Here is a 27,477-nt window from a genome sequence, read left to right on the forward strand (position 1 = left end):
GAAGATCATTTGTACCGTTCTTTGGTTCTTTGTTAAGTCCTAATCCGCTTATTGAGTAAGAAAGTGTCAGGAATCACCACTCAGCTTCTTTTCAGTGTGGATGAGAACGAGAAGACTCAACTTAACTCCCTCAGTTTGTCTGACAAGGAAAACATTAATTCCTCTGTTATTAGACAGCAGGCGTTTTCTCCACATATGAAAATCTGTTTGTTTACTTCACCTATAAAGGAATTAAGTCTTCTTCAGAGGATCTGTAATGTTCAAACTGTCAAAATCTTTTCTTCTGGAATTAGATCATTAAATGCATTTTGTACAAAAAGTTGTTTCAACGCGAAACAACGTCGACTCGAAGCCGAGCTGCAGTTACATCTTGTTGTCATGAACTCTTGTTTTCCAGGTAGAAGATAACTGGTGTTAACTTTACTTACAACCATTGTAACATCAAGTCGCCCTCTACCTGTTTGAGCGACTCAATACACCATCTTTTGGCACAATCCTGTACTGCAAGGTTAACTGGCAGCCTTGGCAGCCTTGGCAGCCTAAGCAGCCTAAGCAGCCTAACCAGCCTAACCAGCCTAACCAGCCTAACCAGCCTAACCAGCCTAAGCAGCCTAACCAGCCTAACCCTAACGCAAAGGCAGCGCATCACTAAAATGTCTTTTGAGGAGTTCGTACGATGTGGACGTCTGGTTTTTTGCAGCTCATCAGTTCACCTCCACAGGCTTGTTTCAACGTTTATCTAACTAAAACACCAACATCCAGGTTTTATCTTTCACTTTCTATAGCGACTGCTCTCACATATGAATGATCGAAATGGTTCAAACTGGCTCTCGCTCACTATCTTCAATCTCTCAAACAAATAAATGAAATGATTTGATGAACCAAAGAAAAGCTAAGATTTCTTTTTGCACAGGATGAAAGTGTGTTTTACCACAAACGGCAGTTAGTGATTAAAATATCCAAAATATAATGAAAGTTTCAGCTTAAACGAGCGTAAAAACAAAAATATTTTCTGTCTTCCCGGTTTGACTTTTACTGGATTGAACTTTGACCTCCGACTGAGAGCCGGAATAAAACTAAAAGTCCAAACAGTGACTAAACTCTGAATATTGAATTAGAAGTGGGCAGATTTCTTCGACATTTCGAAAACGATTGAAAACAAAAACTTTGTCTGTCAGATGAGTGACTTGTTCCGTCGAGCTGGATTATGGCGTCGACGTACCTTCGATTTCTGCATTCAGTCCTTCACAAACACTGAAGCCTGTTTTCTTAGATGAATCATGACTTTATTATTGTCCTCTAATGTTCCTTATTTTCATGCCAGCGAGTGTTTCTGCTGCGAGTGGGCGTTGATTTGTTTATTGTTTTCCTCTAAATGAAGAATCTCTCCATGTTGGAACCAAACTCTTCTCTGAGTATCGTCCTAATCTCCCCTGCTCTCATCTGCATGTGTTTAACTCTGAGGTTAACTGCATTCATTCCAATTAGATTCACTGACTATCCACAATAACTGGATATAGCTGGCGGAATGCACCGTCTCCCTCATGGTCGGACCACTTTCATCAATGTCTGGCCTTCAGCCCCCCCCACGCTGCACTGACCCTCATTAGGGAGCACCAGACCGGCTCCACACTTCAAGCTCTTCCCTTCAAAAGAGCTCCGTTCTCTGTTCAGCCTCTCCGGCTGCCTGAAAACTTCATGAAATCACAGAAATTACAACTCAAGTTAGACTAAAAACTAACGGTGTGAAGCGGTGGCTCTCGTAGTGTGGGCGTGTCTCCTCTAGCAGGACGCCAGGGAACGGAGTACATGTGGTGCAACAACAAACACTACAAACTAAAATACATGAGCATTCACTGCTGGGTCACGGAAAAAGACTTTCTGCACCAAAAATCTCAAAGCAACATCCTATTGTGTCAGATTAAAACATAAGAAGAGAATATTTGTGAGGCTAGCGCTCATGTGTTTGTTATCATGCTACTAGCAAGCTCACGTAGCGTTCAAGCTAAGGCCAGTTTACACAACAATTTCTGCTTTTGTGTTTAAAGAGCAACAGTTTGAGAGATTCCCTAAACGTACCGTTACCCTCTGAACATGCCCCCCCCCTGATACCTCCTGAACCTACCCCCACTCTGAGACCCTCTGAGACCCCCTGAACCTGTCCCCCCTCTGAGACCCCCTGAACCTGTCCCCCCTCAAGAGACCCCCTGAACCTGTCCCCCCTCTGAGACCCCCTGAACCTGTCCCCCCTCAAGAGACCCCCTGAACCTGTACCCCCTCTGAGACCCTAAGAAACCCCCTGAACCCTTCCCCCCCTGAGACCCCCTGAACCTGTCCCCCCTCTGAGACCCTAAGAGACCCCCTGAACCTGTCCCCCCTCTGAGACTCCCTGAACCTGTCCCCCTCCTGAGACCCCCTGAACCTTTCCGCCCTCTGAGATTCCCTAAACGTACCGTTACCCTCTGAACATGCCCCCCCCCCCCCGATACCCCCTGAACCTACCCCCACTCTGAGACCCCCTGAACCTGTCCCTCCTCTGAGACCCTCTGAGACCCCCTGAACCTGTCCCCCCTCTGAGACCCCCTGAACCTACCCCCCCTCAAGACACCCCCTGAACCTTTCCGCCCTCTGAGATTCCCTGCCCCCCCCCCCCCCCCGTTCTTACTGAGGCCTCCCCACCAAATTAAAATTTTTATTTTCTATCAGGGATGGAAGGAGAGGAGGAGGAACTGCTTCCATCACTAAAGTGGCTTTAACAGTTTTACCTCTTTTGAATACCACGCCTTTGTATTTTGCAGCCCTCCCATCCTCTCCCTGATTATATACAGACCACCCACTTATTCTAGCATTTTGTTTCGAGAATTTTTAGAAATTTTTAGAAATTATTCATACAAAGTAAACCAATTTTAATCACTGGTGATTTTAATCTAACATAGATCGCCGCACGGAGTCATTGTCCAGAGAATTCTTAAACCTCCTGCAATGTTAGGATTTTAAACACCACATCACACAGCAGAGGTCTCACCCTGGACCTGGTCAATTCTTACGTCCTGACCATCGGTGTGTCCTCTGGTGTTGACCTGGCTGTGTCCAGCCACTTGTGTGTTTTTTAATGTCGCCGGTCAGAACGGTGAGGAAACCCTACATGACTTGTGAGGTGGCCGAAAATTTATTGAAATTTTACAGAATATCCCTGTTGAAGCTTTACCTGCTCCGTGTGATCTTATTGTTGACAATTTTAATAGTAAACTAAAGTCAACTCCAGACTCCAGTGGCCTCAGTGATCACAAGAAACCTAAATAAAGCCAAACCACCAGCACCAGGGAGAAAGAAAGAAACCCATCAACACAAAAGAAACTGCAGGATTGCTGAGCGGAGGTGGAGAAAATCAAAACTCACCATTCACTATGAAATTTTCCGAGACCATTTCAAATCTTACAATGGAACAGTCAAACAATCAAGGACTTTCTACGTCTCAAAGCTCCTCAGAGACAACAAACATAACCCCGCACTCCTCTTCTCCACCTTCCACCTTTTAACAAACACCAATTCTAATAAGAACTCCTCACCCACTGCCTCCTTTTGGGAGGATTATGCCCACCACCTCAGAAGCAAAATAAAAGACATCAGATCCTGTCTTTTACCTTTGACCTCACCTGGACTGGTGTCTTCACCTGAGGAATCACTGGACTGTTTGTCCCTGGTTGATGCTTGGTGGAGTTTCTCCCAAGTGAAGCCAACAACCTGCCTTTTAGCTCCAACCCCTCCATCACTTGTTAAGTCATTTTATGGGTTCTTTGAGGAACCGCTTTTAAACATGGTCAGCTGCTCTCTTCAGACGGTGGTTTCCCCACCGCCTTTAAAACGGCCGTGGTGGTGCCCCTTCTGAAGAAGAGCAGTTTAGAACCCAAGGTTCTTAAGAACTACCGTCCTGCATCCAACTGAACATTTTGAAGCAAAATTTTTGAAAAAATTGTTTTTACTCAATTAAATAATTTTTGACTTACAAAAAACATTTTAGAGACGCATCAGTCTGGTTTGAGGAACCACAGCACAGCCCTTATAAAGATTTTAAATGGCATCAGGGGCAATCAAGACTCCCAACAGCTCCCAGTCTAGATCTTAGTGGATCTTAGTGCTTCTGACACCATTGATCATGTCCATTTATTAGATAGACTCAGGAATCTTACCGGCGTCTCTGGTAATGTTTTTAAGTGGTTCAGTTCTTTTCTCACAGATCGACGCTTATTTGCAAGTATGGATACACGTTCCTCATGAACCCATGAAGTCAGCTGTGGGGTTCCCCAAGGGTCGAATTTAGGCCCAATCCTTTTTAATACATGCTGCCACTAGGGGACGTCATCAGGAGACATGGCAGCAGCTTCCATAGCTATGCTGATGACACACAGCTGTATGTGGAGGTGTCTCCTGAGGACACAAGGCCAATTGATGCCCTTCTTATCTGCATTTTAGATATTAAGTCTTGGATGGCAGCAAACTTCCTTCAGCTCAACCAGGACAAAACAGAGGTTTTAGTTCTCTGTCCTGAAGGGCAGCGAGAGAAACTTTTACCAAAACTGTCAGATTTTAACTGATCTTCATGTGTTCCGGATCTCACACATCAAAAATGTCACAAAGACTGTTTTTTATCACCTGAAGAACACAGCCAGACTCTGCCCACTTCTTTCTCAGCCAAGCGCTGAGGTGCTAATGCTTTTACCTCCTGTAGGCTGGACTATTGTAACGCCCTGCTCTCTGGTCTCCCCCAAGAAAACTTGTCAATGCTCCAACTTCTACAGAACTCTGCTGCAAGAGTGCTGATGAGGACCAGAGGGCGGCCCACATCACGCCTGTTTTAAAATCACTGCATTGGCTCCCCGTTCGCTTCAGGATCGATTTTAAGGTTAGTTTTTAAGTGTCTTAACGGTTTTGCACCCTCCTATTTATCTGGCCTACTTTTACCGTATCGACCTTCACGGGCCCTGAGGTCCTCCGGCGCCGGCCTTTTAATTGTGTCTCAAACCAGGACCAAGACCCACGGGGAGGCTGCATTCAGCTCTTATAGACCCCGTTTGTGGAACAGCCTGCCAGGGAGCCTCAGGGCTGCAGAGACCCTTGAGGTTTTTAAAAAAAGGTTAAAAACTCACCTTTTTAATTGATATATATATATATATATATGTGTTTGTATATGCAGATATGTGTATTATCTATTTATTTATCTACTTTTACCTACTTTATCTATTTATCTACTTTTATTAGGTTTTAACCTGAATCTTTTACCTCCAGTGATTCCTCTCAGGGGTCGCTACACTGGTGGTGGCCACGTTCCCCACTGGTCCCGGGCACCTGGTTGGTCCCCTACGTATGTTGTGGCAGTGCCCCCTGTGGTTTAGAGGCTGTGCCACTCCCAATGTAGACGGCCCCTAAATGTGGCCCTTTCCTCACCTCCGTCCTCAATGCCCTGCCATGTCTCCATACCACGAGGCATGTCTGCATGTGTGTGTGTGTCTGCATTCACTTGCTTCTTAAATATCTACTGTATCTTTGCACTGTTTTTAAATCATGTTAAGCACTTTGTATTACATTAATTGTACAAAAAAGTGCTAAATAAATAAAGTTGATTGATTGATCACTTCAGTACCAGGCGAATCGACGGTGGCAGTGACGGATGGATCGGCGCACGCCCTCGCCCGCCGTCTTGACGGCGTACAGATGAAGATCCCCGCGGGCACGACGATGCCTCCTTTAAGCAAAGGTAACGCTCACCTTCACGTTCCCTCCTATCAGGTCCGGTGGCTCCTCGTCCGTCTCCAAGGCGACGTTGATCGTGGCAAAAGGCCGACTGGCCATCTGCTGCATCTCTCTCAGCAGTTGCTGGGGAAAAGAAGAGCGAAGGTCAGCGGCAGGTAAACACTCTGGATGTTCTCCACCTAACTGATCCGCCGAGAAGACAGAGAAACACGGTCAGATACTCTTTTTATGGAAGAATCTTTTGATTGAGAGCAGTTAAGAGTGTAACATCAGAGTTTTAAAAGATAATCATGTGTCGTCCCTGAAGCAGACGACTGGGTGGAGCGACTGAAGCTCAGGGAGAGAAACAGCGTTTTCTCTGGATCTTCTGGTTTTACAATGTTTATGACGGGTTGATTTGACCGGCCAGAGGCTGTTTGGACCCAGACGAGTCTTCACCCGACTTCATACTGAGCAGGACTCTCTCTGGACTGCTGGCCATGTTTCTGGAGGCTCGATTTACAGGCCAGAGACGATGTGATGACCAAAATGTAGTTATTCATCCTGAATGTGCCCTCAGCAGCCGTTCATGGCCACCTGAAGATCTACTAATCCAATTCCATGTTAGATTATTTCTTCCCGAGGCAAACTTCCCCGTTTGCTGGCAGAAGCTCCCTTCGAGTTTCAAAGATTATTTCGCTGTTTGTTGCAAGACACAAGCTTTTTGCTGCTTACTGCTGCTATAAATAAGACATGAAAAGGCAGAGAGACGGAGCCAGAACTGAAAATATATGAGCTGGCAAAGCAAGGCGATGATGCAGAGTTCACTCTCGTGGCGACTTTACTCAGACTGAGGTCAGACCGGCAGGAGGAGAACGTCAGGACTTTATCAGCGCAACACAATCAGCTAACTATGCATAGGAACTTTAGGAAAACCCACTTTAGAAAGAGGAAGAACATGCAAACTCCTCACAGTAAGACTGAAAGTAGGAACATCTCTGCACCAGGCCACCATGAAGTTGGTTTCCCATTGGAAACGGTGCCACACAATGATACTTAAAGTAGGACTTGTGTATGAACATCAAACAGACTTCAACAAAACCCCTGGATCTACTTTTTCTAAACTCTTCAACGTCCAGCTGTGGTCAACTGCAGAGCGCCGACTCTGTTGAAATATGTTCGTCTATTAATGTGCACTTTATCTTTTCATCAGCTCATGTCCACATGGAAGTATTCTGATTCTGGAACAAGGCAGGATCATCTTGTACTCAGATTTTGATGAGAAGGACAGTCCAAGAGGATGAATGAATGTTCAGGTGGACCGTGACATTCATCCTGCTGTACATAAAAAAGAAACATCAACATTCATTGATGAAGATTCTAAATAGTGTATCTGACTTGTGTCACGGTGTGTACTGATGCCTATTCATGCACCACATGGAAAGATTTGGTGAAGCGGTTTGTCTTCTGGTCCTGAGGTTGTCGGTTTGATCCCTGTCGTGTTGAAGTGCATTTGGATAAAACGCTCCATCTAAGTTAATGGGTCGATGTGACTGATCATGTAAATAAAGTTTATTCAGTATTTCCCCATTTATTTGGTCATAAATGTGCTTTATAAACAATTTATTGCATTACAGAGCTTTCACTATCCAGACTAATGGATACTGAATAAAACAAATGGAGGACTATGAAGCAGCTCCGCTGTGGGAGAAGCTGAACTCAACATGGATAATAATGATATGTACGCTTTATAATCTAAATATCAATGTTTCAGAGACGTGCCATGAGAACAGAAGAGTCCCTGCACAGCGCAAACCTTCACATAATGGGAAGAATCAAGGGAAAGTACTCTCAGACTGTACTTGAGTAATTGTACTTTCCTCCACAGCCAGGCAGAGGTACAGACTCCCTTTTGTTTTGATTTATAACATGGACCTTGGCCAAAGGAAAAGGAGGAGGGAGGTGATTATGGAGGGAGGGCAGGAGGCAGAAAGGGAGAAGGAGCGGAAGCTGAGAAATGAGAAAAGACGAGACGATGGGGAAAAGAGAGGATGGCGAGAGGATGGAGGAAGCCAGAGACCGCAGTAAATAAGAGTAAACAGGGAGGAGCAGCTGTGGTGTCGCCTGTCAAAGCAGCCAAAGTGTGAATGGAGAAACAAATGATGTCAATGGTGGAGACAGCGAGACGTGAATAACATCAGCGGAGAAATGGAAAGAAAAACACCTGCAATCATTGTGAGCAGGAAGAAACACTGTCAGACATGATAAAAGGAGCGGAGGGTTGAGTGGGAGTCAAAACTCTCTGACAGCTGCTTCCAATGACTCTTTTCACAATTTCAATACACACCGTGGAACTCATCACCTGCAACAGGAACATCGGCGTTAATCAAGATGGCCTCTCTTAGGGCTCGTTTACACGGAAAGTGAAAAGGCTGAGGCTTTGTTGCATTTGGGGGTCTGCTTACACGACAACGGAGCTCCGGGTCACTGAAACACAACCTCTTCGCTCCAAAGGTGGAACTTTTCAAAAACATTCCGACTCCGTCGGCGTGTAGATGGCGGAAGCTGTGGTCCTTCTGTACTTAATGTGCAGCGGATGCAACAGAAACATCCGGGATCTGGAGGGTTAATCCTGAATGATAAAGGTTCCAGAACCTTTTAGTGAAGTCGGTTCTCGTGAGTATAATTATAGATACTGGGCGTCCATACGAATGTCAGATCATTAAAACGTTAGATTAGATTCAATTAGAGGCTGTGAGAGAACACAGCCTCTAATGGTGTGTGAATGTGTGTGTGAATGGGTGAATGTGATGAGCGATGTAAAGCGCTTTGGGGCTGTTGTCAGCGAAAAGAAGCTATATAAGTTAGTCCATTTATTTATTTAGCTGCTGCAAAAATAAATCATAGATACAGTTTGATTCTATTCGTCTGAATTTACATTGAAGATTTCTCACACACACACACACACACACACACACACACACACACACACACACACACACACACACACACACACACACACACACACACACACACACACACACACACACACACACACACACACACACACACACACACACACACACACACACACACACACACACACACACACACACGGAGGTCAGTGAATCAGTTGGAGGGAAACTTTTCTTTGTACACTGAAGCCTGAGGCGGAAAAAAGGTCTGAATTTAATGTCCTAGATCGCTTTTGTGGAGAAGAACGACTCATTAAATTTCCAGCCATGAATCCAGATCTTTTTCTTTTTGTTCTAATGGCTGGGCGAAGAGGAGCCGGAGCCTTTTTCATTCCTGCAGTCACTACTCTTAAAAGCAGCTCTTTAACATTCAGAGTCGGATTAAAAGCAGCAGAAATGAGAACAATAAAACACTTCTGTAATATCAATATGAGCATTTAACTGCAATCAGCACTCACATACATTAGACTGACTCCAACTAGAACTACGTCTCGTAGCGTAACCGTTATCAAAGTTTTATGGAAGCATAATATAGTTATTTTAATCCAGATTTCAGCTTAGTGTCGTCGTACTCAGTGGACATTGAAACAGTCAGCTGATTGGTGCAACGTTAAGGTCAAAGGGGAACTTTACAAACTACAATGTGGAAAAAATGTGAAGTGTGAAAATTCTCCTGAAGATCAGAAATAAGCACATCAGTGTGTGTTTAACCTTTAAGGACATGTAGAGTGGACTTAAAGGCAAATCAACGGTAGGTTACAGCAGCACAAGAAACTGAAACAAGGCTACACACATACTCCTGCACAGACAGTACACACAGTATACACACACCTGCACACTACAGTATGCGTGCGTGAATGCGCAGTGCTCACGATACACACACAGAGACAGAAAACCAACATGTTGCTGCCTGAGTCACACAACATTCATTTTTCTTTTCACTCAGTTTCTCAGCCAATCACATTGAGAAGATACCACAGCTTTTTCTTTCCCATCACAAACTTCATTAGCACATTTTGTGAATTAAAGAAACATGAATTCGGCAGATAAAACAGAATTCAGGAGGGAAAATGTGCGTGAAGAGAAGGAACAGTGCTGGATGGGTTTTATGAAAAGCTTCCACATCAAACAAGACGGGAAAAAGCTAAAACAAATCCGTCATGACAAGCAAGACTAGAGGCGTTGGCTAAAAATAGACACGCTGCGATGCATAATAGTAGAGCATAAAGTATGAATGAATCCAAACACAGCGGCGTGGAGTCGCCTCGTTAGCAGGAGAACAAATGACGTCCCAACAAAACTGGCCGGGGCTCCTCGCCTCCAGAACCTGATGGAAACCAGCCGTCCCTGTGTCCAGTCTGGATCCGGTATGATCCGGGGCGCGATCCATAACGATCAGACCACTAGATAGAAATAGTTCCAGTCGGATGACTTCTGGACATGAATCAACACACTAACACTTCTTCATAATTCACCAATGTCTCATTAACTTCATTGAACTAGAGATTCATGACGCTGCACAGCGATACGTCCTAACCCAACATGTAACTTTCTACTCGGGAGGACAAACTTACTTTAAATGATAATAATCTATTAAGAAGTTGTGCATTTGTTAGAGTCAGCTCCTTTTCGAACCAATGCGATGTATAAAAAAAGAGAAAGCAGGCAGCAGAGATCAGAGTGCTGGATGCGGCTTGCAGGGGAAATGAGAATCTGCATGCAGACAACATCGTTTTTCATAAGCACAACTCCTCCAACAGCACAAAGCAGCACAATTGATTCACTGGATAAAAAGCCTGTGAATGTTGCAGTAAACAAACTTTAGAGATTCGATCCAGCTCCGTCTGACCAGCCGCTCGTTTAACACGCAGCTGACCTCTGTTTCAGCAGCAGCTTCGTTTCCAGATTCAGTTTAATGCTGCGTCTTCGCCATCGATGGCGTGACGATCAGAGCCGCTGACATTCACGCCGACATCCAACAACTTTCAAATGCTGTTCGAATGCAGCGGTAAACATCTTCATCACAGTAGAAATGGGACCACAAACAAAAACATTGGAGAAGCTGCAGTTTGCATGCCAGGCCACCGGGTGGTGCTGCACTTTATTGAAATGTCTAAGCTCCAAGTTGGAAGCGTCTCAATGGAACTGAATCTGATGATGTGGACTTGTTGATTTGTCATGGAAGACATTTATCTCAGAGGCTTCATCAGTTCATGCTGTTAGTCTGTTGTCTTGTGTTGCATGAACACAGAGCGCTGATGGTGCAGTGGATGTACCGACAAGCTGCATCCTGAAAGCAGCCGTGGCAGAGCGTCATGTCGTCATGCTTCTGATCACAGACACTAATACTGGGGGCTGTTTCTGTGTAAATCAGCAGGAAAAACACCACAAGTTGTTCTGGAAACTAAGCCTAATTTTCCTGAATATCTCAATGTGAAGGTAGAATTTCTCACACTTTGGCCCTAAACAATGGAAGTGTGCAGGCTGGTGTGAAATCTGGACCGTCACCGTCAGGTTGAGGATGCCGTGTGATTTGGAGAACAATCGTCCTTTTAGGACTCCTATATAAGATGCAATTTGCACAAATCTCATTACAGAGCGTCGCGAGGAGGCAGCAGCTCTATAGCAAACACTCCGCAGTCCGCAGATAACTGAAGCCCGAGGAGCTACACCGAGACGCCCACCTCCCAACGTGGCTCTCTGTGTGTGTGTGTGTGTGTGTGTGTGTGTACAGCAGCAGTAGTAACTGTCCATGGCAGAGCAAACTGTGCATTTATAAACCTGATTACAGCGATGAGCACATGGAGGCGGTGCACATGGACGGTCGGCAGGCTGGAGATTCCTGCACATGATCTCTCGTGTGTGTGTGTGTGTGTGTGTGTGTGTGTGTGTGTGTGTGTGTGTGTGTGTGTGTGTGTGTGTGTGTGTGTGTGTGTGTGTGTGTGTGTGTGTGTGTGTGTGTGTGTGTGTGTGTGTGTGTGTGTGTGTGTGTGTGTGTGTGTGTGTGTGTGTGTGTGAGAGGGGGAATATTTTTTCTGCTACCGGAGCTCAGCAGCCTGAAGGGAAGTGCCAGGACGAGGAAATAAAATGTGCATATGTAGCAACTTAAAACATAATCAGTGTGCATGCACTCAAACAACAAGTGGTGTCAAACATGAGGGCTGGGGGCCAAAACAGGCCGCAAGAGGCTCCAATCAGGCCAAACCACCAAGCAGGTTGGACACATTTCAAATAAAACTATGAGCTTTTTTTTTTTAAACAAATTTCTTCAGTTTTGGACACAACACTGAGATCTTGTGAACAGCTTTCTGTACACCAGAAGTTTTCTTTAAAATTGGCTTTATCCTGAGATTGGAGTCATTTTTTTATAGTAACTGTCGGGTTTCTGTGAAAATATCGACATCTTCATTATCTGCGTGAAGAAAAACTTTGAAGTTTGAATTTAAAGGTTCTTTTGGCACTACTTTCCCGGTCCGGCCCAGTCAGGATGAAACCGGGCTGAATGTGGCTCCTGAACTAAAATGTGTTTGATTGGTCATATGCGCTGCTTTGCACACACTGGTAGTTTTGTTGACTGGATTTATTGAAATATGGCGCTCCACAGCTCCGCAGCTTCCGACGGACGACCGCGGAGCTGCAGAGCTGCAGAGCTGCAGAGCTGCAGAGCTGCTACTACTCTCTGTAGTGGGACCCAGTTGGTCTGGGTGCGCTTTGCCTTACCGTACCGTACCGCACCGTACCGTCCACCACCGCGCTCAGGGATGTACTGCAGTGGGACCGAGGCTCAAGGAGCCGCAGCAGAGGGAGCAGAAAGCTGCGGGTTCCCGACCCCTGTTCTAGACATTCTGAGGGTCTCAGCTGCTTCTTCTCTCAAGGCAAATGTGGCTCAGATATGTGAGAAGAAGCGCAGGCAAGAGGAACCATGTTCAGAAGAACCGGTCATGATCTTCATTCAATGTTCCATTCATGTTCAGGACCAACATGTTCTGAAGAAATCATTAAAACTCTTAATAATGACTTTTGAGGATTTTTAGTGGACTCCCTGATGTGGCCCAGCCTCACCCAGACTCTGCCTCCAGCGGCCCCCAGGTACATTGAGTTTGAGAATCCTGAGCTACATAGACTGACATTTTCTTAAAAAACATTTAAATAAAGTTCAATCAAGAGATGTCAATCCTCTGTCAAAGCTTCGCTCATGTGATGACACGTGAATTCTCTCGTCTGGTCTCTATGTTGAATTAATAAATCTCTTATTGCATCTCAACCCTCTGATTTGATGTCTGGAAGGTAAAGATGTTGTGAGAAGCTCCGTTCACGAGCTGCCACCTTCAAAATAATCTGAGTTTTACTTCAAGCATCGACTTGACTCATTTCCACGTGACTGATAATGTCTCATGGATCCTTCCTCCACCGCCATGTTTATTTCCGGGAGCATTTCCCCGGAAACATGCTAATGCTAACGAGAGCCGCGAGAGTGCAGGAAGGGGCAAAGGTCATGAGCTACGACACCACAGCTGTCCACTGAAAGACACTGAAACACAGCAGGACAATACAGGACTGCGTTTTAACTGTGAGTAAGTACACGCACGCACGCACGCACGCACGCACGCACGCACGCACGCACGCACGCACGCACGCACGCACGCACGCACGCACGCACGCACGCACGCACGCACGCACGCACGCACGCACGCACGCACGCACACACACACACACACACACACACACACACACACACACACACACACACACACACACACACACACACGCACACACGCACACACGCACACACGCACACACACACACACACAGAGCTGTTTATTTATTGATGCGTGTGTCTAGAATGCCGCCGGTGGAGCTCTCAATCATCCCTCAGCGTCACTGAAGGGAAGCTACGGACTGATTGAGGAAGAGAGAAGAAAGAGAGGATTTCTTCATCTGTGAAGTGACGTTAGCTCCTCGCTGCTCCGCCATCTCTGTGAGGGAAGGGGGGGTGGGGGGCACGCTGTGAATACCAACATGGGAAAAGGCTTTGATCCACTCCTCTTTCTCTGCACCTCTTTCTGTCTCGGTTTCTCTCTATCTTTCTCAACTCGTCCTCCTTTTCTTTTTTAATCCGTGGTCTCCCGCTGTCCATCTCCTCTCCAAAATCTCTCTTTCTTCTCTACTGTACACCGTCAGGACGACCACGGGCCAATCAATACTCCATCAAAAAGAAGAAAAAATGTCCAACAAAGGCTCTTCACAGAGATGTGAGGCAGATAAAAAAATGGGGAATAATGGAGTTGAGGAATAAAAAACCCCACACATGAATGAAATGACTGGAGTTGAGTGAAGACTGGACCAATCAGGAGAGGACACGGACACAGCGGGGCAGTAACCTTCACTCACTGTCCGGGGGAATATTCACAAACCCTCTTTAACTTTTTAACTTCGAGAATTCCTTATTTCACTGAGGTCCTGTTTACACGACAACGTTTCACGTGACAACACCTAATCCGCTAAAAAAAGTAGGGGCGTTTCCACTGCAGCAGCGGACACAGAGACAATGATGTAGTTAGTCTGCCGGGCCAGAAGAGGGCGCTGTTGCTTGATTTGGTAATGAAACTACACAGACGTGTGCAGAGAACAAAACACTATAAATGTGAAGAAAATGGAGAGAACCTGACATCCTAGTGGACTGATGAGGAACCGGATGATATCAGGGAGAGTCTCAACTATTAAACTACTGATCTGGACCATAAAACTAGAATATGGACTACGGGTCGTACCACTACGGGTCGTACCACTACGGGTCGTACCACTACGGGTCGTACCACTACGGGTCGTACCACTACGCGGCCGCCATGTTTGTTTACAACTGGAGAGCAGGAGGGAGGGGGAGATGAGCAGTAACAGGCTCTGTAGCCTCCATCAGTCTCTGCAGGAGGGAACAGAGACCGTGAAAGAATCTTTCCACTTTGGGAGCCGGATTAAAAACTTTGTGGATACAGTGGATCAGAACACTGGTGCCGTGTAAACGGACCCCCCAAAAGTGAAGAAAGTTTTGCGGATACACTCGAATTGGTTGTCGTGTAAACGGGGCCTTAATTTCTCCAAATGAGCTTGTTTACATCCGATTAATGAAGTGATCATGTAAACAGCATGAGGCATTTATCTGAATGAGAAAAGAAAGAAATACTCTGATGTCTTTGAGCAAGTTCACGAGTGACGAGCAGACAAACTCTTCCACAGGAGGAACTATCGGACTGTGGACGGTTTGAGTCACTGAATATGTAAGAAGAATCTAAAAGAAGTCGAATAATGGACGGAAACAATGCAGAGGTTTTAGATTATTGAAATTCCATTTGCATGGAATTGCATGTATTCACGTCAGATGGGATTTCTTCAATCATCCCAGTTTTAAATTCTTATGCCCATTTACAGTTATTGTTCCCAGCAGTGAGATGAAGCGCTGAAGGTCTGTAGAATCGGTCAAATTATACTGATGCAGGATGCTTCTCGTCACATTCTGACTCTTTGAACAAGAAAAACTCAACATTAGATCTGCTAATAGGTAGAGCTGCACCATCGTGTTTCAAATCAAAGTTTAGTGGTTAAACGTCTCTATATAAGTGAGGATATGTTATAAATCTGTGTAGAACAATTAAAGAAGCTTTTTAAAACGGACTGTTTTCCGGTGTGATGGTGATTAGAGCTGCTCCACGTTGTGTCTCCTCTGTATGAACGGGACAGAAGCAGAAGGGATTTGGATGAAAAGAATCACTGAGGTGATTGAAATGTGCAGGAGGGACTTTTTAGAATTTATCAGCATATAAAAAATATATTCATTTTTGCTCGAGATACATTTTTATGATTATAATGGAGGACTGGATTATTCATGAGTGTATATGAGACAAAACCATCTTATCTAGACAAGATTTAAAGCAAATAAACATCAAATATTGCGCACGCACGCACGCACGCACGCACGCACGCACGCACGCACGCACGCACGCACGCACGCACGCACACACACACACACGTTATGCAACAGCTCCCAGGAACGTGTGTGTGGTACCAGGAGGACATTTATCCTTGAAGTGGACTACAATTCTTTCCTTCATCTCTGTCCTTCATTTTTCTGGCTCACACGTTCATTCGTCCGTTTCATCTGCTCTGCAGCTCAACACGCTGGACTGGACTCATTGTTTACACTGATTTTGTTTCCCAATTGGTGCCGTGTTATTTCTGTCAAAAGCTAATTAAAATGAAGAAATGTTGCTCTTCTCTGAGGTTTACTGCAAAATGTGACACGGCGGTACTTTTCATGTTCGACCCAACAGCCGAGAAACCGACACAGGATCTTTGTATAAAAGCTAGAAATCAGACGTAACCGTCAAAAGAAGCATTAGAAACATCTGTACCTTACTGAGGTTGTTCTGATGTGCCGTTTCAAAGGACGGCTGTATAATTCTTTTGTTTTGGGCCGGCTGTCAGTCTCTCTGACGACCCGGTTCTGTCTGCTGGTCTGGTTTAATATGGAAACCATCATATCTTTTTTGTCCCACTTCACACGCAGGACTCAGTGTTTCAACCTTTAGATCACCACATTGGCTTTAATGTTCTGGATCTGTGCCAACGTGTCGACTCACATTTCAATATGTGCTCATTTTTAATATGTTTTAGACTCATCCTGTCAGATTGTTATCATGCGTCAGATTCAATCTGATCTAAATTGTTTGTTTAAAAAAAAAAAGTCCTGGTTTCAACAGAGCTGAATGAGTTGAAGGTTGTGATATTTTATTTTTAGTTATTTGCTTAATAAGCTACAGAAAATGATGGATAGATGGATGGATGGATGGATGGATGGATGGATGGATGGATGGATGGATGGATGGATGGATGGATGGATGGCCAGTGGAAAAGGACTGATGATAAACAACCAGACGGATAGAGAAGGTGTATAGAAAGATGGATAGGAGGACATTATGCAGATAAGTATTGATAGACGGACGGTAAACTCAGTCTCTTTCATTTCAAATGTCGTCCAATAATCCAAAACTGCAACATATTCTTCTTCATTATAAAACTAACTAAATAATTTCAATAAACTAAAAACAGTTGGTTTGCTGATCCGGAAAAAGACGTGCCAGCACTTCTACCGATATTTTCATCATATTTAACTAAATAAAGTCGACACAGTTTTACTGCTAGACGAAGTAGTTCCTCAAAACATCTTCTGATCATCTTTTTTCTGCAGCTTTTTGTTATTAGTCAAGTTACGCAGGAAATGGTTATTTATTTATTGGGAAAACTTAAGAAAGTAACTAAACTGCTTTATCTGTTGGCATCGAGTCAAAGAGAGGAGGACAGGACGAGGAGGACGTCTGAGGTCCTCATTGAGACACTGGAAGCTCAGAGTCTCACCTCCAGAAACATTTTAAAGAATCACATTTAAAAAAACAAACAAAAGAGAAACGTCTATCGTGTGACATTTATTTAAAATAAACTCTGGGAAAAGACTGAAACGGCACAAATTTCCTAATTTAGAGCTTAAAAATCCAAACGGGAGAAAATGATGACTGGATTTGTAAAAGAGCTTTTAGGATCTCTCTCATATGCGTTTCATTAGATCTTGGTTAAATGTGAGGTTTTATTCCAGGTTTTTGACTCCACTGTTTCCTCCGTAGGAGCCCACTGCATGAAGAGATCTTTAGAAAAAAAAGGTGTATTGATCACCTTGTGTAACGTGGTGCCACGTGGCGACAACAACCAACCACAGTGCGGCGACAGAAGAAGAAGCAGAGTTCAGCCTCACACACAGAAAACGTGCAGCTTTTCTTCAAGCTTGGAAATAATGCAGCAAAGACCTGCACACGTGACGGACACATCCTATGAAATGCATATTGTCCAATGTGGCGAGTCCTGCAAAACCAGACTCCAGAACAGGGCAGAGGACTTCCTCCTCGACACTTCAGAGCCAGAGCAACGGTGCTGCTGCATTCAGGGGAAGAAGAACCGGAGCTGTTGACTTTAGAGGGACTCGTGTAAACTGAGGTGGTTCAGAGGTTAAAACAGTCTGAATGAAGACAGAAGAGATGAGAAGAGATGAGAAGAGATGGATGAAAGGGAAAGAAAGGGAAGACGGCCTGTAATGACATGAAACAGAATCAAAGAGCCCGGGAGCAGGGGGCTGACAGAGGGTCCCGGCTTATGATAAGCCTTTTACCAGAGCTGTGATGGACGGCTGGAGTTGGGGGGGGGCGCCGAGTGTTTGTCGACCAAACGGGGGTCACCCACAGTGCAGGAGGCTGCGGTGCTCCAGAAGACACCGGCTCAGATCCAAACCCTAATTATGCACCCGTCTCCGCAGAATTAAGATTGTCAGGGTTTAGAAGCGTCTCGGGAACGCAGCAAGACAAAAAGTCACGTGTACACCCCCCCCCCCCCCCCCCCCCACACACACACACACACACACACACACACACACACACACACACACACACACACACACACACACACACACACACACACACACACACACACACACACACACACACACACACACACACACACACACACACACACACACACACACACACACACACACACACACACAATGAAACCAGGCTGAGCCACTCCAAACCCAGAACGCACTATGAGGACAGATTTAGAGCTCACAGACGTGGAAAAAGTGGGCAAAATGACACAGAATGTAAATATAAAGCATCAATGTTTCATTAGTTTTTTTATTTTGTGATTGTCCAGAGAGTGTAAAATATCCCAGACTGGGGACAGGAAGTGGAAGCAGAAGGTTGTATAGCAGTATAAATCTTCACTTCCAGCACGACTAAAGACTGTTTTATACCGTTATCACTCTCTATAACTGCACGAAGCGACGTACAACAGTACGTTTGATATTTTTCCTTGTTATCCTGTTTACAACCACCAGCCCACAGTAAAAGCTCGCAGAGTAAGGATAAAGGGAAAAGTAGGTTTTAACGTCTATCTCAGGATCAGAGTGTTTTAAGGAGACCAGTGAAAGCTAGTGATGTAGCATTAGCATCACATTCTTCTCATGAGGATAAAATCTAAAACAACAGGAGGAAAGATCGTTTGATATGGACACTGCATGTGGATGTGGTGAGGATTTGACCGCTTTGTGAATATTGTGACGATTGTTGTGGTGGAGGACTTTTGCTTTGATTGTTGTGTCACTTCCTGCTGCATTTCTATTGGTTGTTTGTCCTTCAGCCGCGGCCGTGAGGCAGAGGCTCTTCAATTCTTTTCACTTTCCAACAGTAATACGTAATTGTCCCCATACCTGGAATGACAGCCCAGAAGTGAAGAACGTTTGTATGCGTTTAAAAAAAAGAAAGAGAAAGTATCAATATTTCTTTTTTAAATCAGAATTCAAAAAATGTCAAAAAGCAAGAAATCAAAGGGCCTAAACTGCTGACAGGGACTTCTGGAGGAAAAAACCAACAAAAAACTAGAAGCAGATTAACATAAATCCCCCAAAAAACAAGATTTGACTGAAAATTTCAGCTTCATTGATCCATTGAATTCATTCAGCCGACAGCTGCAGAAGCGAAGCAGCTTTTATGTCCCTGAACTCAAAATGTAGACGAAGATGCCGGTTGGCTGTTTGTCACTCCTTCACACCAGCAGTCGGCTATTTGCATGACAGTTGTTCTTTTCTTAAAGCAAAGCTGATATTGACAGCAGAGTAGGCGAAGGACGGCTGAGGCAGCGGCTCAAAGCTCCGCAGCACTTCCTGCTTCTTTTTCATCACGTTGTGATGAATCCGCATCCTGTCAGGTCCGAGGAGACTCTCGTGAGCTTGACGATGCCGAGGCTACCATTAGCAAGGATGCACGTTTTTCCCCGAGACTCCCGGCTTCCTGCGGGAGTGACCTTCACTTCTCCCCCATCATTTAAAGTGCACTCTCCTTCCCTCTCACTTCAGGATTGATCACCGCAGAAGCAGGCCTTTTGTTCTGTGCAGTGGTGCAGCGAGCGCTGACCTCAGGAGAGAGGAGGAGATGGAAGGCGTCTCTGACTGAATCTTGAAGCTTGAGTTAATCTACCGGGGCCTCTGAGGTTCCAGGGCCAACACAGCCGATGCCTCAGTACACAAGAAAAAGATTTTTCCTACATGCCCGCCCGCCTCAGATCGGCTCGCCGCCATCTGTCACCGAGTGAACGTGAGAGAAATAAGGACGAGATTATCACGTGCAACCCCGAACCTTTGATTTCAACATTAAATCATAAAGTACGAAGACATCAACATTGTCCACGTAGGTCCGGGGTCGACAGCCTGAAACATGAGCGCCACGGTGAGCAGCAGGGTTGCCATATCTGACATTTTCCAGCACAAACACAAGGTGAAACCTGCACAACCAATAAAACCTGAAAACTATTACAAGCCCGGTATAGAAAACACTGTGAGCAAAAAAAACTGCTTAAAAAACGGTACGGAATAGAAGAAAATACCTTAAACAGGTCAGAGTGCAAACAGCACAACATGACCAACACAGATTATTTACCTGATCACGACAGGAAAACGTAATCTGACACCAGAGTGCAGATTGATTGAAATCAGCCTTCAGACGCAGCAGAACGCGGCAGTCAGATAGAGACATGGTGTACTGCGTGTCTTCTTCAGTTTGAGTGACAGCATGAAGCCCCGCCCCCACAGCATGCAGGTATAACCACTGCACCACAGAGACCAACTTCTAAAGTCAAAGCCTGGACACAGGAGTCCGTCTCCGGTGTTTTTGGTCAATCACTGCAGAATTTATGGATCGACTAAAATGACAGTTTGTCTTTTGTGGTGGGAAGCAATTAAAAACAATAATCCAGCCTGTGACTTTCCACCAGGTGTTTTCTTATACTCAGACTTACATATATAGTAAAGGACAGATATAAGAAGAACATATGTTGTCAGCTGTATATACATGACAGCTTTTAAAAAGAGCCATTCCTCCTCTTCAACTCCAGACTGCCCGTCTGCTGCATGTCAAACCAAATCATGTCAAACTGTGTTGAAAATTCAGTGATGACTGTTTTAATAGTGTAAAATCCTGAAGGTGGAGGTTCCTTGTTCTAGTGTCTCGCTTGTTGTCTGCTGCATCGCGAGGATCAGGGTGGGACTGAAAGGAACGTCCTCAGGTGGACTGAGGAAACTTCACTGTTCCACTGTACTGCTGAAGCAGGATGGAATACATTCTGAAACACACAATTTCTCCTGTAATTACTCCTTCAAATTAGAATGCTCAATTAATAGTTTTTTTTTTACCTTCGCCAAGGAGGTTATAAATTTGACTGTTAACGAGATATCTCAAAAACTAATGAGCGGATCTTCAGAGAAATTGGTACACAGGCGCATTTTGATGAAAGGAAGAACCCATTAAATTCTGGTGGTGATCCAGAACAAAAATAATGGTTACAATAGAAAATTTCAAATATTCTTTCAAATTTCAAAATAAAATCATGTGATCACCAAACTAAAATTAATAAGGGCAGTTGTTCTGAATGTGGACTATGTGTAATTTCCTGTGTCCATGTCGAAGCTCGGCGGAGGTCAGAAATCACTGAGTGCTGAGTTTAATTTTAGTTTTATGATGGAGAATTCATTGACGAGACACTTTCAGACTGGCATGTGTAGAAAGGTTCGCAGGCCCTTGAAATAAGAATTTAAGTCAAGTCATATTGAAATACTACAACATGATCACATTATTTCAGAAACTTTGATCAAAACTTTCTTCAGTGACGTGTTTGACTTGCAGAGTTTCCTGTTCGAACTGCTAAAAGTTGTTTTTCCTGCAAAGGACAGTTTCAGCGTGGCTGATGGAGAACATTTGAGTTTTTTTAAACGGTAGCTTTTTCAGTTAATAAAAGCTGTAATTATTCGTCTACAAACTATATTTCCTGGAAACGGGCTATTTTTAGCATATTTGAGTGATCAAGTTTGACTCATTTAAACGGCGTTGCCAAGAAACACTGAAAAGAGACGTAGAGTCGCTGCTTATCGCCCATAAAATTCAAGAAAAACTCACTAAAGAGCCAAAGTTTACTTGGTGTAATCCTGAAAGTGAAATGTACCTGCAGCACAATCCACTGACCCACCGCTTTGTTCCAGTGGAATGTACCTGCAGTACATTCCACTGCTCCACCGCGCCGTCCCAGTGACCGTGGCCTGGGCTTCCTTACTCTCACTGAGTGCAGGAATCCGTCCTCAAGGACACGGAGTGGAAACACGGACGCTCCTCCATGTTCCAATAAGTCTGAATTCCTCTGCAGCAGGCGAAGGATGAAGCGTCTCGCTGACACACAAGCAGACGGATCGCATTAACATTTCAGTCACAGAAGCTGTGGGTCTTTTATTATGTGACCTCTATCAGCCCAACGGTTTTAGATTCTTTATTTAAAAACTGCCACTGAATAAAAAAGTTCAAGTTTCCGGAGCAAACAAGTGTTGTCAGAAGTTGCTCTGGGCCTGAACTGTTTCTCACTCCCCAGCCTTTATGATCACACTCTGATTATGAAAACATCCTTGAGGAGGTTGATTTTGCTCCACTTCTTTTTCTTTGTCACCACTCTGTTTAAAATAAAAGAATGGAGCCCTTGAAGCTGTTGTTTTTACCAGACTTCTTTCATCCGTCACCACTCGACTGAACCAACAAAAAAAAAAAGAAAAGTTGAATCCATGTGATTTCACTAAGGCATCAGTCCCTCATGATAAAACCCGGCCAAACGGCCAAACCCGGCAATCTTTACAAACTTAATACCACGGAGGGATCTTTACCAAAATACTGAAGGCAGGTCTTCAATGCATTTAAATTACAGAGCAGACAGAGTCCATCCAACATTAAACACACAAGTGCTTTAAACCAATTTACCCGTGAGATTATAGGGTGAGGGAGATGTTTCCGTCTGTGGGATGAGATGGACATGCTCTGAGAAAAGCTCTTTTAGACTGTAACCAGACCGTTCCTCCAGCAATGTTATTAGGACGCTTCACCGGATTCATTTTTTCACTAAATGTGTTAGATTTTAAAGTTTTTATTTGGCTCAGTGTATATTTTCTCCTATTTTTAAAAACTCACCCTAAAAACGGAGCTGTCCCGAGGCTTCCGAAGTCCTCAGCTAATAATATTCATCTGCATCAGACTCCAGTGACGCTGAAACCAAAGTAAAACCTGCCAGACTGCCAACTCCACAGAAACGTCTCGCATCTTGGGAGCGTTTACACATTGTTCCATGAAGCTTCGCTCAAACTCGCCTGTTTCTACCCGGATTAGCTGGAAACGTAGCCTGGAGCACATCTATTAATTCATTGAAAAAAACCAAGGCAGACAAACTGCTGGCACAGATCCGCTCAGCAGAAGAATGTAAAACATTGTTTATTGATGTTTCCTCATCAGCACTAACACAACAAACTAATCAAGCTCTTCGGCGTACGAGTGCCAGTGAAAGTGGCTGTGGATTGTTTCCCTCTGAACTACAGACATTATCAGGTCTGCTTATCGTAGAAGCATCGCAGCAGGCGGGACGACTTCTGTCCACCATCAGCCGGCTAATCTCAGCCCATGAAGACAAAACGCTGGGTGACGCGAGGTGAAGAGGCCACTGTTCAAAACGGACTCTGCTGGTTTGGTGCAACACAACATGTGGATGGAGGCAATCAAATGGAGCACATCTCAAATACCGAGGTCCATTTTAACTCAACACTGACAAGAGTGATTACACACTAAACCACAGATATTCTGAAATTCTTTTTTTTTGTAATTCAAGTATTTATTGGGTTTTGCCTTTTATAACAAAAACCAAAAAGATAAACAGTGAGGTTTAGTGTCAATTATCTAGCTGAAATATCCAAATCAGGTTGTAGACATGCAGGTGCAGAAACTGTCCCATTGTTCCACGGAGGCTTCATTTCTTTAATGTCGTCTTCCAAGCATCTTTTCACAAGCAACATTTTCAATCATTCTTTCTTTCCACCCTTTAAGCATTGGGGTATGGGAGTCCTTACAATGTCTCAAAAAGAGACGGGCACATGTTACCAATGCAGTAGTTAACACTCTAAAATGATGCTTACTTAACTGTGACACCTCTCTTTTGTCTCCTAGTAAACACAGTTTAGGTGATTTGGGCAAATTACAAGGTATCCATCCCCGCATGTAATTCAGTACACACTTCCAAAAAGGAGAGACCAACAGGCATTCATCAATGTACCTTTAGTTTGTTGGCATTTCCAAAACAGATCGTTTCTGCCAATACCCATTTTACAAAGTTCTGAAGGAGTATAATAATATCTACTGAGAATTTTGTACTGAATACATTTATCTCTGGCTTCCCTAACATGTAAGCCATTATTCAAGAGAATGGAATCCCATGCATCGTCACCCTAAATCTCTTTCCCATGTTGCTTTCAGGCTTTTACTTGTATTGTTTTTAGCTCATGAGCAAATATTATACCATTTTGCAGCCTTGCACAGTATTTGAGTTAATAGCAAGAAGCTCTCTATTGGATTTCTCTCATGTAATATTTTAACTTTTCCTTTTAAGCAATTCCTTATTGGTAAGTACTTCCAAAAGTGGCCAGGACCCTCCAAATGAAACTATTATCATCATACGACATGAAAACATCCCCCTCAAATAGATCACCAACACTTCTAATACCTTTTCTTACCCATTGTGCCCAGTAAACAGTCTGTTTGCCAATTGTGATTTTAGAATTATGCCACAAGGGGGCATATTTTTGAACATGTGGAACAAGTTTGTATTTCTTATGCACCTCCAACCATACTATTTTTGAAAATTTCAAAAGGGGATTTTGCATCTTATTCTCTTTATTTACTTTTTGTGATAACATATCAATGGGTGTAAATGGATATGCAAGTTCTTCTTCTATTAAAATCCAGTCTATGTCGATTTTCCCGCCCAATGTTTGGCCAGTCTCGACATTTCAAAAGAGATACTGTAGTGTTCTTTATTGGGCAGGGTCAACGCCCCTTCTTTTTTAGGTCGGCACAGTCTAGTAGTAATAATACAAGGTTTACCACCATCCCAAAGAAAGTGTTTTATCATATTATTGTAGCTCCGTAACATCTTGTCGCGCGATGCACACAGGCAACATTGCTGCATAATAATTGATAAGTGGGGCTATGACCATTTTCACTGTGTTTACTTCCCCCCATAGTGTTAAGTTTTAATTTACTGCATTTGTCCAAATTTTTCTTAATTTTGTTAAGAAATTTCCCCATATTGTCAGCCATAATATCATCAATATTTGGGTTCAACTCAATTCCAAGATATTTCATTCTTTTATCTGACCACTTAAAGTTGAAGCCAGGTAACAAGTTATGACCACAAGCTTAGGAGACTGGTATTGCCTCTGACTTGGGCCAATTAATTTTGTACCCAGAGAACATTGAATAATTATCAGTCACCTCTAATAAAGTTGTAATAGAATTAGTAGGGTCTTGACTTAATATCAAAATGTCATCTGCATACAATAACAATGTGTGTTCTCTGCCTCCCCCAAATACACCTTAAATTCTCAAATTTTCTCTAATTTGAATAGCCAGAGGCTCTAAAAAGATAATGAATAATAATGGACTTAAATTACACCCTTGGCGTGTTGATCTGGAAATACTAAAAAAAGTGGAAAGTCCTCTGTTTGTAAACACAGCTGCCTTTGGCCCTGAACATAAGGTTCTAATCCATCTGCACAAATTGTCACTGAAAATGTAATTGAACAGAAAGTTCCACTCTACCGTATCAAAAGCTTTCTGGGCATTCAAAGATACAGCCAACACAGGATTAATGTTATTTCTATTTAACCACAAAAGATGCAATAATCTTCTCCTGTTATCAGAAGCAGATCTATTCTCGATAAAACCTACTTGGTCTTTATGAATCATTTGTGGCAGTACAGCCTCTAACCTTGTTGCTAATACTTCTGATAAAATCCACATTGATGAAACAAACTGAAAATTCTTTAAGTCCAGACACCATCAGTGTTGCTGCTGAAACAAAACTTTGTTGGACTTTCTATAATACGACACAAAAGCTGGAAAGTCGCCTCAACAGATCGTCAACATCCGATTAGCCCAAACCGAAAGCAGCAGGTCCTTTGTTCCGCCCTGAATGGACACTGGATGTAAAACCTGTCATTTCAGGTCAAAGACCTTCTGATGTGTCTCGAACCTTCAGCAGCGGGTCTCTCGGGACGCTTTCCTGTTTCCCATTAAACATGTAGACAATCATCTTCCATCTAGGTTAAGAAAGTTATAGAAGGCAGGAATTCACAAAGCACATTTTACCCAGCCAATCCATTTACTGCAAAAAGTGAAATCCAACAAAGTAGATCACACAGGTTGTGGTGTATTTGTAAACTGCATGAAGCTCAATGTGAACCCAGAACAGAACCTCATTACCAACTTCAGGCGATTCCGGCCGCATCAGATTGAAACTTCTTGGCACGCATACGAACAACACACTCCAACAGAATATATAAACCTGGACAAAAAACACTAAAACGGCTGAGTGGAGTTTGTTCAGTCTCAACCAGCTGGTGAGATTCAGAGTCGAACATCGACTCCTGCAGATGTCTGACACAGATATACATCAGAAGTACTCAGCACTTTTCCTTCCTCTGATTCACAGTGACGATACAGTGTTTGTACAGGGTTTGTTACCCTGTTGATCATTTATTTCATTTTTTTTACAGGAAGCAAACATGTGGCTTATCAAGGCGAGGCTGTGTGTATTAAAGTGGCGTCGGGGGAAGTTCAGACACTGTGGATGAGGTTGTATTACACCTTTGGCAGGCAGAAGCAAAGCGACTCGTTGTCAGTGTGTTTCCATACTTCTAAATTAAAATGTATCATGGAGGAATGCTTTGTAAGGGGGGGAACAGCTGCAAGGTAAAGGTGGAGAGATTGTTTCTTCCTTTCTTTCCTGCTCATGTGTGAACTGCATTTCCATGCAGCCATCTGCTCGTGGGACCGGAGCGGTGCGGGTCGGGAGCAGCCATGCTGCTCAGACGATGCTTCTTATCATTACACATGATTTTGGAAACTAATTTGATGTTGAGCCTACGTGCGCCTTGATATGTTCATTGTGCTGCAGGTCCATGCTTATTCAGAGGATGCTGGTGCCAATCTCTGCCACACTGCTGCTCCCTTGCTCCAACCATATGCTGCAGAGCGAGCGGCACGCACGCACGCACGCACGCACGCACGCACGCACGCACGCACGCAGACTTTATGACTGATGATGGAGATTTGCTGGTGAGGTTCATCACACACTTTCACTTGCAGGTTCAAGGCGCCTGATCTTGTTTTAATATGGTGAAACTGAACTTTTGGTCAATGAAATCCCTTAAAGATTATCTGTCTTGACTTCTGTAATGCGACCTTCAGCTTTTTCACTGCCCTTACTTCCATTTCACATATTAAAAGGATTTTCAATAATATATGTGTTTCTTGAGAGCTGATATCTTCTAATCCATGTGTTTGGTACGATCTGCAACTAGTCACTGCACAATTATACATACAGTTTAATATTTTATAGCTCTGTTTGCTTTACTGTATGTTTTCTATTGTATTGCTGCTGGAATATTAATGTTATCGATTTTGTCCCAAAGGCATCAATTATTTTCTATCTAAGGTAATCTATGGGCAGCACGCCTGTCTTAAATCTCAACAAAGAGTCATTGTGGTTAAAATCAAGATATTTTAAAGGCAGTTTGTACTGGATGACACAGAAAAAGTGGCAG

The 27,477-nt window shown here is 43.8% G+C and overlaps 1 protein-coding gene across 1 annotated transcript in view; it reads right to left on the reverse strand.

The window, feature by feature from the left end:
* atrn (attractin) overlaps positions 1–27,477 on the reverse strand; it is a 152,513-nt gene that overhangs the window by 20,006 nt on the left and 105,030 nt on the right. The window contains exon 27 of the mRNA XM_080480151.1: positions 5,767–5,874. Coding sequence (XP_080336277.1) covers positions 5,767–5,874 — 108 coding nt within the window. The remainder of the gene's footprint in view (positions 1–5,766; positions 5,875–27,477) is intronic.

The sequence above is a fragment of the Lipophrys pholis genome (genome assembly GCF_963383615.2).
Source record: "Lipophrys pholis genome assembly, chromosome: 14".
Lineage (NCBI taxonomy): Eukaryota > Metazoa > Chordata > Actinopteri > Blenniiformes > Blenniidae > Lipophrys > Lipophrys pholis.